General features: G+C 38.1%; 2 protein-coding genes across 5 annotated transcripts in view; both read right to left on the reverse strand.

Annotated features, from left to right (window-relative positions):
• The window catches only part of plppr2a (phospholipid phosphatase related 2a), a 41,671-nt gene extending 41,478 nt beyond the window's left edge, over positions 1-193 (reverse strand). Inside the window, exon 1 of the mRNA XM_043232086.1 lies at positions 82-193. The gene's annotated coding sequence lies outside the window, so the exon portion shown is untranslated. The remainder of the gene's footprint in view (positions 1-81) is intronic.
• A 174-nt stretch (positions 194-367) lies between these two features.
• LOC122334247 lies at positions 368-9,838 on the reverse strand. 4 transcript variants are annotated; one of them, XM_043232058.1, is made up of 14 exons: positions 9,362-9,836; positions 9,149-9,223; positions 8,810-8,972; positions 6,750-7,101; positions 5,032-6,664; positions 4,171-4,542; positions 3,707-3,841; positions 2,924-3,178; positions 2,608-2,850; positions 2,224-2,481; positions 1,765-2,073; positions 1,432-1,680; positions 1,279-1,362; positions 368-879 (listed from the first exon to the last, which is right to left on the reverse strand). In XM_043232058.1, exons 4-14 carry the CDS (start codon positions 7,081-7,083, stop codon positions 813-815), a joined length of 3,939 nt encoding a protein of 1,312 aa, XP_043087993.1. In that variant the 5' UTR covers positions 7,084-7,101; positions 8,810-8,972; positions 9,149-9,223; positions 9,362-9,836; the 3' UTR covers positions 368-812. The 4 variants fall into 4 exon arrangements, with proteins under 4 accessions (XP_043087993.1, XP_043087990.1, XP_043087991.1 ...); XM_043232055.1 differs by having other exon boundaries at positions 3,584-3,841; XM_043232056.1 differs by lacking the exons at positions 8,810-8,972; positions 9,149-9,223; positions 9,362-9,836 and adding an exon at positions 8,018-8,065 and having other exon boundaries at positions 3,584-3,841.
• Positions 9,839-15,922: the final 6,084 nt, after the last annotated feature.

The following is a 15,922-nucleotide window of genomic DNA, read 5'->3' on the forward strand; positions in this document are numbered from 1 at the left end:
CATCTTGCCCAAGTGTAACAGGCATGGAAAGTAATGTTCATTTTATGTGCAGATTTACACAAAAATGTTCACAACGTATACCTGATATGTCTGTCTGTGGGCGTGCATCATCCCCTTTAAATTTCCGACAGCAGCGTTGAGCTTAATTTCCTGTCTTTGCGCCTCCTCTTCCCTCTCTGCACTGTATACGGGAGAGATGGGTTTCTAATGAGCTCTAATTAATCTAATTTAATCTTTGCTTAAAAAAACAAAAACAAAACACTTTTATAAGTTTATATGCATTTGCACTGTTTTTTTATGACTCATCGATATGCTAATTGCGTTGAACTTTAAAATTGAACAGGAAATACAAGAAGGGGCGAAAACACACTGTAAAGTCTGTTTAATGAAGAATTAAGGAGAGATGTATGAAATAAACCAGGATCCCGATTATCATTGAAGATGACTGAACTCTTAGAGAAAGTTAAAAAAAAAAGTAAAACATTAAATTGCACGTTGGACTTCACACGAATAAACAAAGGAGCAGATTGTATTTCATTCAGTAACAAAGTAAACATATAACAAAGTAAACAAAAATTCCAATCACAGGAATGAGGCAAGTGTGATTTATCCACTGGAATGAAGTTGATATTAAAAAATGTAGTATAGGGGTTAATATAGGCCTATATAACTACAAACTCTATTAGTAGACTGGTAGGGTTGGGGTTAGGATAAGCTGACATGTACTTGCAAAGTTACTTATAGTCGGTAGATTCCTCAAAGAGAGTGTACAGGTCATTCGACCCGTTTGTTGAGTTGAGAGCTTACTGGCATCAACAGATCTCAATTCTTGGGTCTGTGTGTAAGAAATCTTTATTTTTAATTCTGTTGTTGAAGAGCCTACAGAGACACAAACACACGGGGACATCAATTATTACCCACTGCTTGCGTTCTTTATTTGCAAGCCACTTCCGATGAAAGCGTCTGCTAAACGAACACATGTTAATGAAACACACAAACGTACTATTAATGCATTGCACTCCGCTGAACATGACAATATGAAACGCCACTAAAAGGTGTGGGCACATACTTGACAGAACTTTTTTTCATGACTACAGTTTTTAAGTATTTATTGCATCGATGTATGAATTTGGATTTATTTGGATGGCAGTGGGATCAAACGGTGAAAGAGCAGATCAGCGGGAACCATATGCTCTACTCAAACATCAAGCCTTTTAGCACAAATCTCATTATTTCAATGACAGTTCAAAGAATTATGTACGACACTCAGACACGCACCTTAATGTCTTGATGTTACTCCCAGGAGCGAGAATAAAGTAGATTTTTAGAGCCCCAAAGTCAGTGATTCTGTTGCCACTAAAACTGAAATCAAACAAAGAAGCAATTCAGAAATGTCACACTTTACGCACTTTGTGTTTTTCGGTCACTCACTCTATGTTCTGTGCTTTGTGAAGGTTTGGGAGCAGCAGATCCAGGCTATCATCGGTGAGATGGCACTGACTCAGATCCAGTTCTGTCAGGCCTTCGGAATATTCCAGAATCAGCTTCAGACCTCCACAGACGCGCGGGTCCAGCGGAGTCTGACTGAGGTCCAGCTCTTCACCCAGAGCTCGAGAAAGAGACTCGGCTTCCTCAAGACTCACATGAGCCAGAAACTGAAGCAGCAGAGATTTAGAGCAGCTGAAAGACACAGCGCAACAGAAGCTTTATATACACTTGAATGTCTTTATCCGTGCGTGAATGTGACCGGTTCTTGTTTCTCACCAGAGCTGAACAGAATCGAACACTGAGAACAGCTGATGCACTCCAGCTGTATTGATCTCACAATCCTGCAGAATCAGCTGTGTCTTTGTGTCTGCATGAGCTCTCTGAATGACTGTGGATATCACGCGGCAGTCGTCGGCGGTCAGATGTAGAGGCTCCACATCTGTGTTGGTCGTCAGATTCTGAGCAGAGAGGCAGGAGAAGTCCAGCTTGTGCTGCAGGACGGAGAGCAGAACAGCTACTGCCTCCTGCTGGACACCAGAGGCACTGCAGCAGTGAAGCATCTTCAGTAACAGCAGCCTGTCAACACTGAACACAGACAAACACAGACTCTGGTCTAGACACCAGTACCAGTTCACCCGTGTTTTACTATTAAAACTATTAGTCACATTAAAAACTGTCCTGGCTCCAAGCCTTTCAGTGGGGATAAACAAAAGGAATTGAGAAAAGGAGAGAGACCTGAGCTGGGACACGTGTTTGAAGAGAGGCAGAATGCCCTCCAGCTCTTCCTCTGGTATGGAGGTCCCGATTAGATTGAGAGTAACAGCGGAGCAGTGCTGCAGTGTGGAGCGCAGAGCTTTACAGTGAACAGAGTCCAGCTCTCTGCTCTGCAGATTAATGTAGTTCTCCACCGAACTCAACAGACCAGGCACGAAACTGACTGAATCGGACTCGTAGATCTCTCCGATTACAGACAGAATGAAGCTAGAGCTCACCCTAAACAGACACACGCCATATTTTTCATTATTAAATCACTGCACAATTTCTTTACATATTTATTATACAGTTTACGCACAAGAAATTCAAATGCAGATGCCATGAAAGAAATAATGGATTGTTTACCAATTAAACTTAACCCTGTCCAGGAATGGCAGAATTTCCCTGATGGCGCATTGAATGTTGGTCTTTCTGAAGTCCACAGTGATATGTTGAATTCTGTTCAGCAGGAAATAGCGAAGCTCTTCCCAGTTTAAGGAACAGGAAGTCAAATCCCCTCCCACTTTCTGCAGTAAGCACCGAGTCAGTTCTTCTTCTTGAGCTTCATAGACATATTCAACCAGCTTCTGGAGAGTCTCCTTCGATGGTCTACACATACAGAATTGTTTAATTTCTATGCCATAATAAATACACAGTCAAAAACCACACAAATTTGTCAAACCTGAGAATCGGCAGGTTCTGGTGACATAGCAGGAGAGATACAGAAGCAGACTGAATAGTGTATTCAGTCAAGTTCACACACTCGACAGTCCAGAGCCTCAGAAGGATGCCTAAGCTGCTCAGGACCCTGGACATATTCCTCTCTGACCTTTGTTTATCATTCTGAACAAGCTTGAGTTTACAAACGGTGATGGGAACTTGAACCCTTGAAGACCTCAATGCCTGCACTATTTTCACCAACATATAACCACTCAGACTGAAAAACAAAACATAAAGCAACATATGAGCAAATAAGAAAAAAAAAGATTAGCATTTGATATTTCACAAGGCACAATATGTAAAATTTTGCAAAAAATCAACTCTCGGTTGTTAGTAGAAGCCATTGAAGCACAGCACACCTATTAAAAATACGTGGAAGAAGTAGTGGTAGCTCTAGAGCTGACGGGCAAGCATCTAGCAAGCTACAGTTGTTTGTTTTCTACATTCACAATGAACAATACAGATTTTGGCAGAAACTAATTAAATAAAAATGGTTCTGGAGGTGAACACAACAAATTATAGCATCATCCAGCTACATATTTGTTATTGTTTTAAATAAATATCCTCTCGCAGTGAAACGTACATATTGCGCCATTAAGTTCATTTATAATACAGCATGTACCTGAGCATGTGTATGTGTGTGATGCCTCCGAAGAGAAGCCTCGTTCCTCTGACAGAGATGGCTTTGGGTTTTAGAGTGAGACTGAATATTTCAGAAAAGGAATGTAAAAATCTCCCCACAGACCTGCAGGTTTTGCTGGTTAATTGTCCTTCTAGATTTAACGAGAAGCCAAGAACCGCATACAGTGAACCCACCAGCTGTAGATTCTCTCTTAACTGGACCACTTTGACTAGAGTTAACAAACACGGCTCAGAACAGCTGAAAAAGACAACACGCAATTGATTTATATCATTAGATAAATTAACACGCCCCATTACAAATGGAAAAAGAAATGAACAATGCATTCCCTTTTTATGAGCAAAATCTAAAAACGTAAAAATGTTCAAAGTTAAAACAACTTCTTTTAGTTTCAGAAAGAACAGATGGGCGCGTTAGATAATTACACAAGGAACAGAGAACAAACGGACACAGATGAGAAGGATAACTGGAGGATAGGTGAGATAAATGAGGACACACAAAAAAGCATGCTCAAAAAAAGACAATATACGAGTGTCATGAAACAGACCACCTGGACTACAGTATCTTACCTCAGCTGTGAGATGTAGGGCAGACACTGAAGGAATCTCACCACTTCACTCTCTTCTTCTGAACATCCTCTCAGCTCGACCGGTTTGTCTGGTTGTAGTTTGAGCAGTTCCAGGAGGACAGAGCTCTTTCTCTGAGAGAGATCTACGATCCAGACGTCAGGTGACAGGAAAACGGACTGAAATGCTTTAAAAAAACTCTTTCCTGTTTGAGCCTCATAGTTCTTCACATGCGAGTAAAGATCCAGCAGAGCATTGCATTTTTCTGAGTTTTGTTCTCTCAGTTCAGAAAATCTGCAACTGCAGTGTGACAATTCATGGAAGAATTCTGAAAAGAATTTAATTTCCTTGAGTGGTTCTTTAAAAGTCTTGAACCTGCAACACAGAAATTTAGGATTATGCCCACCAGACAATGCAAAGATGGATGCAGATTGATCAAATATCTAAACAGTTATTAACAATACTTTTGTGGTCAAACAAATTGCATTTAAATGTGTACAAAACTAAAAATCACTCAAGAGTCAGAAAAGTTGCCATAATACAGTATGTTGCTATGAGTCACATCTTGCTATAGGAAGAATTTTCATTAGTTTTAGAACAAATAACTTGCTGTCGCTAACTGCTTTATTTCTAAATAAGGTACATATCATATTAGTCACCAAGTTTAAAGACACATAAAGTACCCCCTGTAACCATAACTGGTGCAAGATAAGAGAAACGGTATGGTCTTCATGGACATATCTGGGGACACCTTAGACTTATATCACATCTTGTAAAAATTGACCTAATATGTCCACTACAGCTAAAAAATATTAAAAACTAAATAATAATGTTGGATTAGTCAACCATCCTGTTTTCTAGTACCTGATGTTTGGTGAGCAGGTGAGCATCATTTTCAGTCCTGCATTAGTCATGTTACAATCCTCCAGATTCAAATAAACCTCTTCATCCCTAGACTGACCGATCACATAAGACAAAGCACAACACTGATGAGGATCAAGATCAACCTCTAGATCAAGCTGATGGTCCACCTTCTCCAGGAACATTCGGCAGGCTTTAGGAGACTGGAGCTCATACAAGCACTGACACACATAGAGAAGATCAAACTCTTCGTTCTCACTCTGAAACTGGAGAAGATTGTCGAGCAGCTTCTTAATGAACCAGGCAGATGTTTTTATGATCTGATCCTCTGGGAAGAGACAGTTCAGAAGTCTGATGTTGTGTTCACTCAGGAGTCCGCATAAGTAAGGAAGGACATGTCTCATATGTTTATGCTCCTCAGTCAGACAGTGTTGTAGGACTTTCTCAATTTCATCCGGATGTCCAAGAAGCCACAACGCTGAGAAGAATTCCTGCATTGTGTTGTGGAGAAATGCACAGTACGTCGTTGCAGATGTTGGCGAGTCTGTTGTTGTGATCATTTTCAGAAAAGCATGACAAACGTCAGTCTCGTCACTGCTAACGTCTGGAAGGTTCAGGCACTTCTGCATAGTTGCACTGAAAGCATTTTCCATCAAGGGATCAAACTGGCCTTTCATCTCTTTCAGGTACCCATCTATTTGATGCTTTTTTTTATTCCCATGTTTTTTCACAGCAAGACGGAAAATGTGGATGTACATCTCTGTGACTGTGTGTGGGTGGTTGCACACAGTGTCATTTTTAAACTTAATCAAATCTACAATCATGAATGCATACAATGGAACATGACTAAGACTGAACAGCTCTTGATTCTTCAAAATAACATCCAGGAGAGCAGAATCATGACCCAACATTTTCCGGTAGTAGGTTTTGATTGACTCTTCACTGAATCCTTGGACATACACTTTCTGTGTTGGCCAATTGGAGAAAAGGACATCATCTTCCACCTCTGATCTGCACGTGATGATAACCTTGGCATCGGGCAGGAGCTCGTGGTTCATGATCTTCCATAAGATGGAATTTTCTTCCAAATCTGTCACACCGTCAAACACAACGACAACGTTATCAGAGTTCTCCTCAATATCTTGAAACACGTCTTTTCTGTCTTTATCCTTTGGTTTTAAATACACATCAAACAAAACTGATTTTAAACTGGGAGCGCTGGAACTTCTGGCCAAAACCCTTTCATCAAAGTAAAACATGTAGTCTAGTTCTCTGTCATCTTTCTCTGACCACAGACGCAACATTTCCTGGACGACCGTAGTCTTTCCTATTCCAGGTTTGCCTATGATAAGGATGTTCTTGTCCTGCCATTTCAGGAGATGCTCGGGTGACAGTGCTCGTTCCTCATTAGGAATGTAAGCTTTTAGTTTTTTGGGTCGTGCTTTTTTGCATTTTTTGTTTTTCAACTTTATTTTGCAATGAGGAGATTTCACAACAGAGTCAGTCTCTAAGACAAGAGGTATAAAACTAGCTGCCTTGTCATCCAGATATTTATGGCAACATTTCCTTTGGTTCTTCAGGATACTTTTTGCTTTCATCTTGAGCTGTGTCTGGTAGATCTGACAGGGCTTTGTACCTATAATGGCAACAAAGCATAATACAAGCAATTTTATTGGAAATCTGTTAATTTCGCCATAATGTTCCTTTAATTTTCTACTTACCAACTGAATAACTGGTATCTGTATCTTCCACTCTGAATGGAAAACAATTGACCCAACAGCGTGAATCAGGATGTAACGTCCTCTTCTGAGTGACATCCAGAATCCTGAGTAACTCATAACTGGCAATTTCACCTTTGTTAACGACCCAATCCAATATACATCTGGCTTTATCAAACTCGGACCTCTCAGCTTTGAGAGCATCGACCTCATAGTCATTGAAAATTTTCTGCGCATAAAGATTCTCGATGATCAGAGGAAGGTTTTTCATACCAGCCACCAGTATTGTTCTGATGCGTCTGAGGTGATTGGTAGCAGATTGGTGTGCGCACGCCATGATGCAAGCGTCTCAAACCTGAAGACACAAGCTTAGCACATTAGCATAACAATATGTTTTCAGAATATTTGCTTAGCATTTATTGTTTATATACTATTTCGAGACAACCAAATCCATTACATACATTTTTTTCCATTTTGCTTTAGTTTCTCAGGGACTGTTTGTATTAAAAAGCCACACTTTTAATACAATAAAGCCCCATTTTGGTCAACTACAAACCGAAGCATATGATAACATACAACTTATACTTGAATAGACAAAGTCAAATGTTGCGACCGACCCCACAACAGGGCAGTTGCAAAGTTAATTAAAAGTCTTTAAAATTATTTTATCTGTTTACAGAGTCTTCGATGAGTTAAATTGTATGTGTGTAAAAACGAAGAATAGTAAATGGTTATTTTTTATCGCTTTGGTAAGTTATTGTATAATAATACAGAATATTAATCTAATCAAAATTGAGGCGAAGTATAAAATAGCTATGTTTCCATTCAAAAAAAGCGAATTTAACCTACGCCCAAGACTGGAATATGGGACAAAAACACATTCACACCCAATGAGTCAAAGAGTACAGTGCAGTCACTTGTTGGTCACCAGAGAAAACGGAAGTGAAAAGCAGTTTACGCCATCTGCTAGCTTTAAACACAGATTAAAATGACCACAGAACAAACATTATAAATATAGTGGACGGCTGAGAAAATACACGCTTTCTTGTTTTTAGCTATTCGTATTCGATTTCCGCGCTTTAATTCGTTTTTAAGGTTAATGATTCGCGAAATGAAGTCGTCGCAAAACACGGACAAAACCGACCAAAGACTGGCTTTAGAAGACTCTGATGCGATCTAATATTAAATAAAGAACAGAGTAAATGAATGCAGCTGCTAAAATGACAAACTAAGCTATGTTAACGAGTTTGACTTGACAGAAATGTACCTACCGCCCACTTCTGAGTCCAAGAACCGTTCAAGTGAAACCGTTTTTTCTACATATCACCTGTAGGTGTCACCATATTACATATTTTGTACATAAAACGCGCCATATAATAAAATAAAATAAGCCATCTAATGCATTCATCCCTGTTTCACAGTGTTTTATAAAGAAAAGGAAAGTCATTTTTATACTATTCAAAGAAGCACTAAGAGAAAGGCAATCAAAACATGTCTTTAAAATTTTTGAGTAATGTGCATAGCATTTGACCGAAGAAATAATTTCACTTTTAAACTTCCTACAGCTTCCTAGTTAGTGTACGCATATCTCTGCATGAAGAAAAGTTAAAACCATAAAAGCTGTCGAGAGAGAAACTCATTAAGTCATTAAGAGGAGAGGATGAGAGTGAAAATCTGTTGAGATTCTGTTGGTCTTCTCCAGTCGTCCGAGTCCTCATTTTTTCTGCTGCCATCGCTGCATGAAAACAGCGGCCGTTCAAACCAGCCAAGGAAAGGATCAGGGAAACCAGATCAAGGAAACACTGTTCAGAAGCGCAACGCACAAACATAAACTGCTGAAACGTAAACCTCGGAGGCCGCTCTTTAAAAATCGCTCCGCCAAACGCACCGATCTAAATGGGTTTCTGAAAGCACGCCGCAAAGCAACAGCAAAACGGCGTGCACTTTTAAATCGCAGCTTTATAAAACATGCATCGGCCTTTCAGCTTCACGACGCAATGTTCGAAATGTCCTCACGGTTCAGCTAGGTCACATTTATTCTTCGCGCTGCCCAAAAAACTCACCGCTAAGGGGCGCCAGCCGTCCAAGACACGCTGCTGAACGCTTGACACGGTTCCTCAAAGCCGGCGCGAGGACGGCAGGGATGTGTGGCGTTGTCAACAAACGATGAAAACGGGCTCTCTTATGTAACTCTGTTGAGTGACGGATGAGTCATGTGTGATACATCTGGAGAGAGAACATTTCATGTCTGATCAGTCCTCTCTTACGCACATTAAAGAGCATAAAATTAGCTCCGTTCCTTCGCCAGCCTCCGGAACTGAGTCATCTCCTGCTGTATTAGAGCTATATAATATATAGTGACCCGAAGGAAGACAGCCAAAAGCTTTTAAAGTCTTAAATACCTCCTCTGTGCCTGCTATCTTCTGCAGCATCTTTTCCCCCCTCACTCTTCTCTTCTGTTCTCCACGCCGTTTTATCTGAGGATGATACATACGATAATACCAATTACACAGCGGACAACGCCTGCTAGTTATTTTTTTAGTCTCGGCATTGGTTTTAGATTGAATACTTAACAATACAAAGTGCTCCACGGGAAAAAGAACTACATAACTCACAGCATCAGCGAGAAGTCGGCCGCAAACAAGCGCTGAACGAAATCAGCCCTGGAGCGATGGAGCTTATTGGCCGCGTGTGAGAGACGTCTCGGAGATGAGTCAATTTTGCTTTCACTCTGCTGAGATGTTCCTCCCAGTAATGAAGATTTAAAAAAAAAAAACGGTATTTAAACAAGCGTTATGATATCTTTACGTAGAAGCTGCTTCTAAAAAAGACTAACCATAGAATAAAAAAAACAAAAAACAACAGGCTGTGTAATGGCATAAATGTATCTACACATGCATTTAGACTATAGACATCATTTGTTCTTAAAACAAGGCTCTCATTGTGTTTTTGATTCACTAAAAGAACCAACTCATTTGAATCATTTATTCGTCCTTCAGATTTATTCGTCCTTCCTTCAGAAACTTCCCGTTATTTTGTGTTTGCGTTGGAAACACAATAATAATTCACAATAATAATAAGCATAATAATTCATATTCTAATGTACAAATAGACGTCTGTGGTGTGATTTAGAGAAAACAGACAGGTATTCATTTCTTTAGAATACATGGCGGGTATATCTGGGCTGTATAAAAAAATATTTTTGTATTTCAAATAAACCAAGATATTTTTGCCAGCATTTCGAATAACAGAATCTCCATAAATGCTTGTAAATAAATATGTTTAAAGTGTATATTTAGTGAACATCCTGTAAAAAGTGAATATTTAGTGAATATCCTGTAAAAGTGAATATTTAGTGAATATCCTGTAAAAATATGTGAATATTTAGTGAACATCCTGTAAAAAGTGAATATTTAGTGAATATCCTGTAAAAAGTGTATATTTAGTGAACATCCTGTAAAAGTGTATATTTAGTGAAAAAATTAGTCCTGTAAAAAGTGTATATTTAGTGAATATCCTGTAAAAGTGAATATTTAGTGAATATCCTGTAAAAAGTGAATATTTAGTGAACATCCTGTAAAAGTGAATATTTAGTGAATATCCTGTAAAAGTGAATATTTAGTGAATATCCTGTATGAATATTTAGTGAATATCCTGTAAAAAGTGAATATTTAGTGAACATCCTGTAAAAGTGTATATTAGTTCCTGTAAAAGTGAATATTTAGTGAACATCCTGTAAAAAGTGAATATTTAGTGAATATCCTTAGTGAATAAATCCTGTGTATCCTGAATACCCTCCATGATATCTGAGCACAGTGTTAATTGTTCAGACCTTTGCTGGGAATACATATTAGGACTGGATTTCCTGAAACTTCAAATTCGTTATGAAATCAAAATTGACTGTTCATGATTTTGTATGCAGTATTGCAGTTCTGTAAATAATAGTGCCCTAACAATCTTCAATGACAGTTACTTCTCTCAATCTAATCATCCAGTTCATTTACTATAGACAAACCACAAAAACACACACACGCACACACATGTTGGGTTTCCATGTTTTATGGGGACATAATGGTTTTTATACTGCACAGACTGTATGTGTTATTGTCCTACACCTAAACCTACCCCTTACAGGAAACTATTGGCAATTTCCTGTATGTTTTATAAGATTGTTTCCTCATGCAGACCTAAAAAATTCCCCACAAGGTCAAAATTTACTGGTATTCCTATTCTTGTGGGGACATTTGGTCCCCATAATGCAATAAATACCACACACATACACACAAATCTATTATATTTTATATTATATATAATATTTTGAAAAAGGTTTTCCATAGATTTTTACAGGTGTTTCAACTGAATTTTACACTCCATTGCATTGTGTTTTAGTTAACAGAGATGTCTGTAAATTAATAGATGATGCCATGTTTTTTTTTACAATGTGATGCCTCGCCTAGTTTTATTTCTCATATGATTAATCATTTCACTCAGATAATCACGTCACACGAACTTACAACTTTAACTGAACCTCTAGGATCTAGGTTACAGCCTCGCATATCGCCAGCAGTTTAATATTTTGACATTAGTCATACTTGTATTACCTAACATTTTTGACACGTTTTTCATTTTTCCTCAAACGCCACTTTCACATTTTTTATTTCATGCATAAACGTCTATTGAAGTCAAGTTGTATCCACACGTTCTGGACAAAGCGTTTACATGTTCTTCTTTTATGCAATACCGTTCAGCGCGCGTTTTCAGAGGATCAGATTGACCGAACGTCCTTGTGTATAAAAACCGTCTCTCAACAGGAATACATGAACTCATGAGATATGAATACGGACGGGGCTGAATGAATAAACAAACAGAGAGCTGCATAAACAGTCCTCGCACGGCCCCTGCCGTGAACCGCTGTCCCCGTCACACCTCTCTCCGCCTTATTCTGTTTGCTTTTCTACTTTCATTCTGTCTTGCGCAACAAAACTCAATTGTTTGATTGTATATGTGACTAGCACAAGACCCGCTGCTCGTGTAGCCACCGCTGAATTAAAAAGGTACTGACAAGAACCCGGGGTTTTTTTTTGTTGCCCTCTGGCCTAGAGCGGGTTTGAGATGTTATGTAATCCCTGTTCTCTCTCATCTAAGCACCCTGCTTTCTTTCTGCACTAATCCACTGTCAAAATGACTGCACAAACTTAATCTCCTAATGCATATGCATACAAGCAAGTATGCGCAGAGCCAAAACGAACCACAAATAAAGCTGGTTCAACCATAAGATTCAATGCTAACAGAACCTTTTTTCTACTTAATACGAATCATTTGTATCTTTAAAAGTGCATTATTACTCTATATGACAACTGCATTACTGCAGCACTGTTTTTTTTTCTTTCCATGTTTCCCTTCATTAAAGCTTTAGGCTGTAAGCCACAAACCAAACCATCCGGCTCTGAGGTGACTTATTTGAAGGAAAAAAACTTTTGAAAATAAGACAAAGAGAGCACGGAGAGACTGACCTATGTCATTTGAGGTCATCTGAATATTTACATATCGAGAAAAATGAATGGGATTTCTAGTTCCGGAGCCCGACTTTTGCACAAAAAAATTCTAGTTTTCACGGACAAGCTGTACTAACCAGCTAGTCAAGAATGGTATGTCCTCCTCTGTGCTGTAAGAATGTGCGGTTTTCACTGGCACAGTTCAACAGAGTCTTGAAAGACGCTCACAAGAGGGAACGTAACGGTGCAGATTGGGTAATGTGAGGTAAGGTCAGTTGCTCTGAGCAGGGAGCATTTTGGGACATCAACCGCTGCTGACCAATCACAGCGCAAAATGCGAATTAGCTGAAGGCTCTGGTATCTGATTGGCTGGCGGGATCAGGGCCAAGCGCCGCTCTCAGTTAAACTCTTCTAGGAAACTGTTCTTCTGATACAGTGCGTCTTTTAGCATACGCAGCTACGAACTAAAAGGTCGCCTTGAAGCATACTTGATACAAAGTAGGGTCTAAGAAACAAGGTGGCACGTTTGCTTTCAAGTAATGTGATCATTTCACGCTGCGTGCATTTGTTCTGCTACTTGTCTTGTCATTTAAGTGCTTCTCAATGGACGTAGAGACAGCGCAATGGAAATGTCATGAGCAGCTATAAGATATCAGCTGTTTACTAGCTGTTTCAAGGACACATCCAGATCATATTTTCTCAGCAGAATGAAGCAGTCATTACTTGATTTGATCTGAACTCAACAAAAAAGTATATACAGCACACACATGTGGGTCTAAAGGGGACCTCTTAAAAAAAAGGTATAAATAATAGTAATAATACACATATGCACATATGCACACATTATAAAATAGCTTTCTGCATATTTTTAATTCAGCCGACAAACATTTTTAAAATATTAATTTTAAATATAAAATGGCATCACTGCTTTTTTTTTTGTGTTTTTTTGTACATAAATAATAATAACAGTAATAATAAAATGTAATTATTCCAAGTTACTCTGTGGTGTAACCAACAAGATAAAACATACTGAATTTGATTTGATTTGAGCAATCATTAATAATATTCTAAAATGATTTTGTTTGAGAAATAATTACAAACGCTACTTATACCAAACTACATATGTCAAAATATTCATATTATATATATTTATATAAAATTTACCTTTTATTTTAGAAATTGAAAACATGTTCCGAATTTACTATTTTAATTAATACAACTTTTTTTTTTATTAAAAAAAGTTTCCTGAATGATGACCCTTCAACATCCGTGGAGCCTTTCGTTTAAAAAAAGGTCTTTTTAAACTAATCCTCAAACTTAGAAAAGCAGTCGCCGTGATTTTGCCAAATAAGACATGATCAACAAGTCAAGTCAAGTCAAATGGCTTTTTATTGTCATTTCATGTGATTTCATGTCATTTCAAATGAGATGTTTCTCCAGGACCTGGTGCTACACAAAGGCACAACACAATACAAGACAAAAAAACTCACATACTGAGCTAAGTCAGTGTCTTAGCCACATAAAGTGCATTACTGTTCAAAAATAAAAACTTATCCCAATCCCTACGCCTAAACCTAACCCTACCCATAACGTATTCCCAACAAGAATGTTGATCCAGGAACATCTTGTACTTGATGAAATCCCGCTCACCAAGAAGAGCTGTTCTTATTGTGAAAATGTAAAATGCGTTTTTTTTGTTTTAGCAAAAGTAAAAAGAGAGAGACATATTCAGCAAGCATTAAATAAGATCTGCTGTTTGAGGGTCTTGGTGGGTAGAGCTAATCTACAATGAAAAGGCCCATTGTAATGAAATGAAACCATTTAATTGCATCAGAATCGAACAGAATGTTCTGAGCCTTCCGGACAGTGAATCCTCAAATATGCACATGCGGGAAAATTAGGCCATCTATATCTGTCCTACCCCACTGATTATGAATGTATTATGCAAGTTACACAGCGGCTGTTACATAACTTCAGTCATGCACTCATAGTCCCTCTCTTTCTCTTTTTTCTCTTCCCCCTTTCATTCTCGGCTGCGAGGGGTTATGAGATTTCACCAGCTTTTTACGCACCAAACACGAGAGACAATAATACCTTCCCATAACCCGATAGTTCATTCGACTCCGACAAAAGATTAGTATTTCATGGAAGAACAATGTCATGCGAGGACGCGCAAGAGTCTTAAACCATAAGCAGACATTCCACGTATGATTTATTTCATGCGTGATGCAAAGCTCGATTACAGCTGAGGTGATGGATCGGAGGGTTCTGGGAACACATTTACACTAAGGAAAACTTTCAGAATGCAAATGTTTTGTTCACCTTAAAATTCAATGCAGTAAAGTTTGTTTTTTTATGACGCAAGATACAACACGGGCTGTCACGTATCGTAAAAGTGAGTCGTATTTTGGCTTAGGTACAGTATGTAATCTTGTGATGCATTAACGTAATATACTTACGGTGTTGAGTAAGTAGTTAAACGTAACAATTGCACAATTAACTTAATTTACAAAATAAATGAACTAGTTTTTACAGTTACTAAGATGTGTATTTAAATTAGTTACTCGTGAAGATAACAACCCCAAAGAGTTCACAGAGCTCACATCCAAATATTTCCAAACATATTTAAATTTGTTTTATTTATTTCTCAAATTGTATAGATTGCTCTAAAATATGACGTTTAGTTTTATTTGCTCTTTGGGTTTGTGTGTGAACATTCCTAAAAATGGTAGAATATTATTTAACTTTTTTTAGTATTAATTAATATTAATGTTAGTTTTTAAAACAAAAATAAAACATCAATACCTCTTATTTAATTTTTTATTAATAAATTTATTGAGATATATATTGAGAACACACACACATTATATATATATATATATATATATATATATATATATTACTGGTTTATCTGATTTAGTCTACTGACATAGCCATGGTGCAAAATTATAAACGATCAATCACTGAACTAATCAAGCTTTGCCAAATCAAACTCTATTCTATCGTAACGAACTTTTCCTTACTAATTAGTTTGTTGCATGTTTAGACTGTAGTGATTGTACTTTGCTTGTACTGTATTTTATGACAAAGTCAGCTTTAACCGAAAAGAACTCTTGAGGAAAAAAGGTTATTTAAGCATTAAACCACTAACGACTTGCCTCTGGCGTTTATTTACATCAATGAAATGCACTCCATTGCACGCCAGTGACGCGAACTAAAATTTCCATCAAGTGTAATTTATCAGCTCCATTTAAACATATACTGATGTCCCCTTTTGAGTTGTTTATGATTATTTCATAACGCTCCACGCTCCTAGCAACTAGTGAAGGTTGCCATGGCAACGTATTGACGTATTTTGGTATCCAGAAATAGAAAGATAAAAGAGGAAGGTGTCCCAGGCCGTATCTGCTCCTCGGGGTGACAAACTTTTTTGGGAGGGTGCTCTTTACTTGAGGAAATGCCTCGGAGGATATACGACTTTCAGATATGCTTTTGCGGTCAATTTGATGCGGCACATGAGCATGTGAGATGAGAGCATTGCTTTGTGTAGCAGAGGATCGTGTATGAAGCATTTCAATGTGGACACAGAAGAAAAGACTGTGGCTCTCTGTATAATGAGAGGTGAGACTGAAACTCTTTTGTACAAGTTTAACACAACAAAGTGAGTCAGACTCTATTCAT

The sequence above is a fragment of the Puntigrus tetrazona genome, chromosome 3, assembly GCF_018831695.1.
Source record: "Puntigrus tetrazona isolate hp1 chromosome 3, ASM1883169v1, whole genome shotgun sequence".
Lineage (NCBI taxonomy): Eukaryota > Metazoa > Chordata > Actinopteri > Cypriniformes > Cyprinidae > Puntigrus > Puntigrus tetrazona.

Excerpts from the sequence above, each read along its gene's own strand:
- LOC122334247 (XM_043232055.1), bottom strand. The coding sequence starts at position 7,083 with ATGGCGTGCGCACACCAATCTGCTACCAATCACCTCAGACGCATCAGA. Across the intron at positions 4,543-5,031 it reads ACCTGCTCACCAAACATCAG|GTTCAAGACTTTTAAAGAAC; the intron begins GTACTAGAAAAC and ends TCTGTGTTGCAG. Across the intron at positions 2,482-2,607 it reads GACAGGGTTAAGTTTAATTG|GGTGAGCTCTAGCTTCATTC; the intron begins GTAAACAATCCA and ends GTGTCTGTTTAG.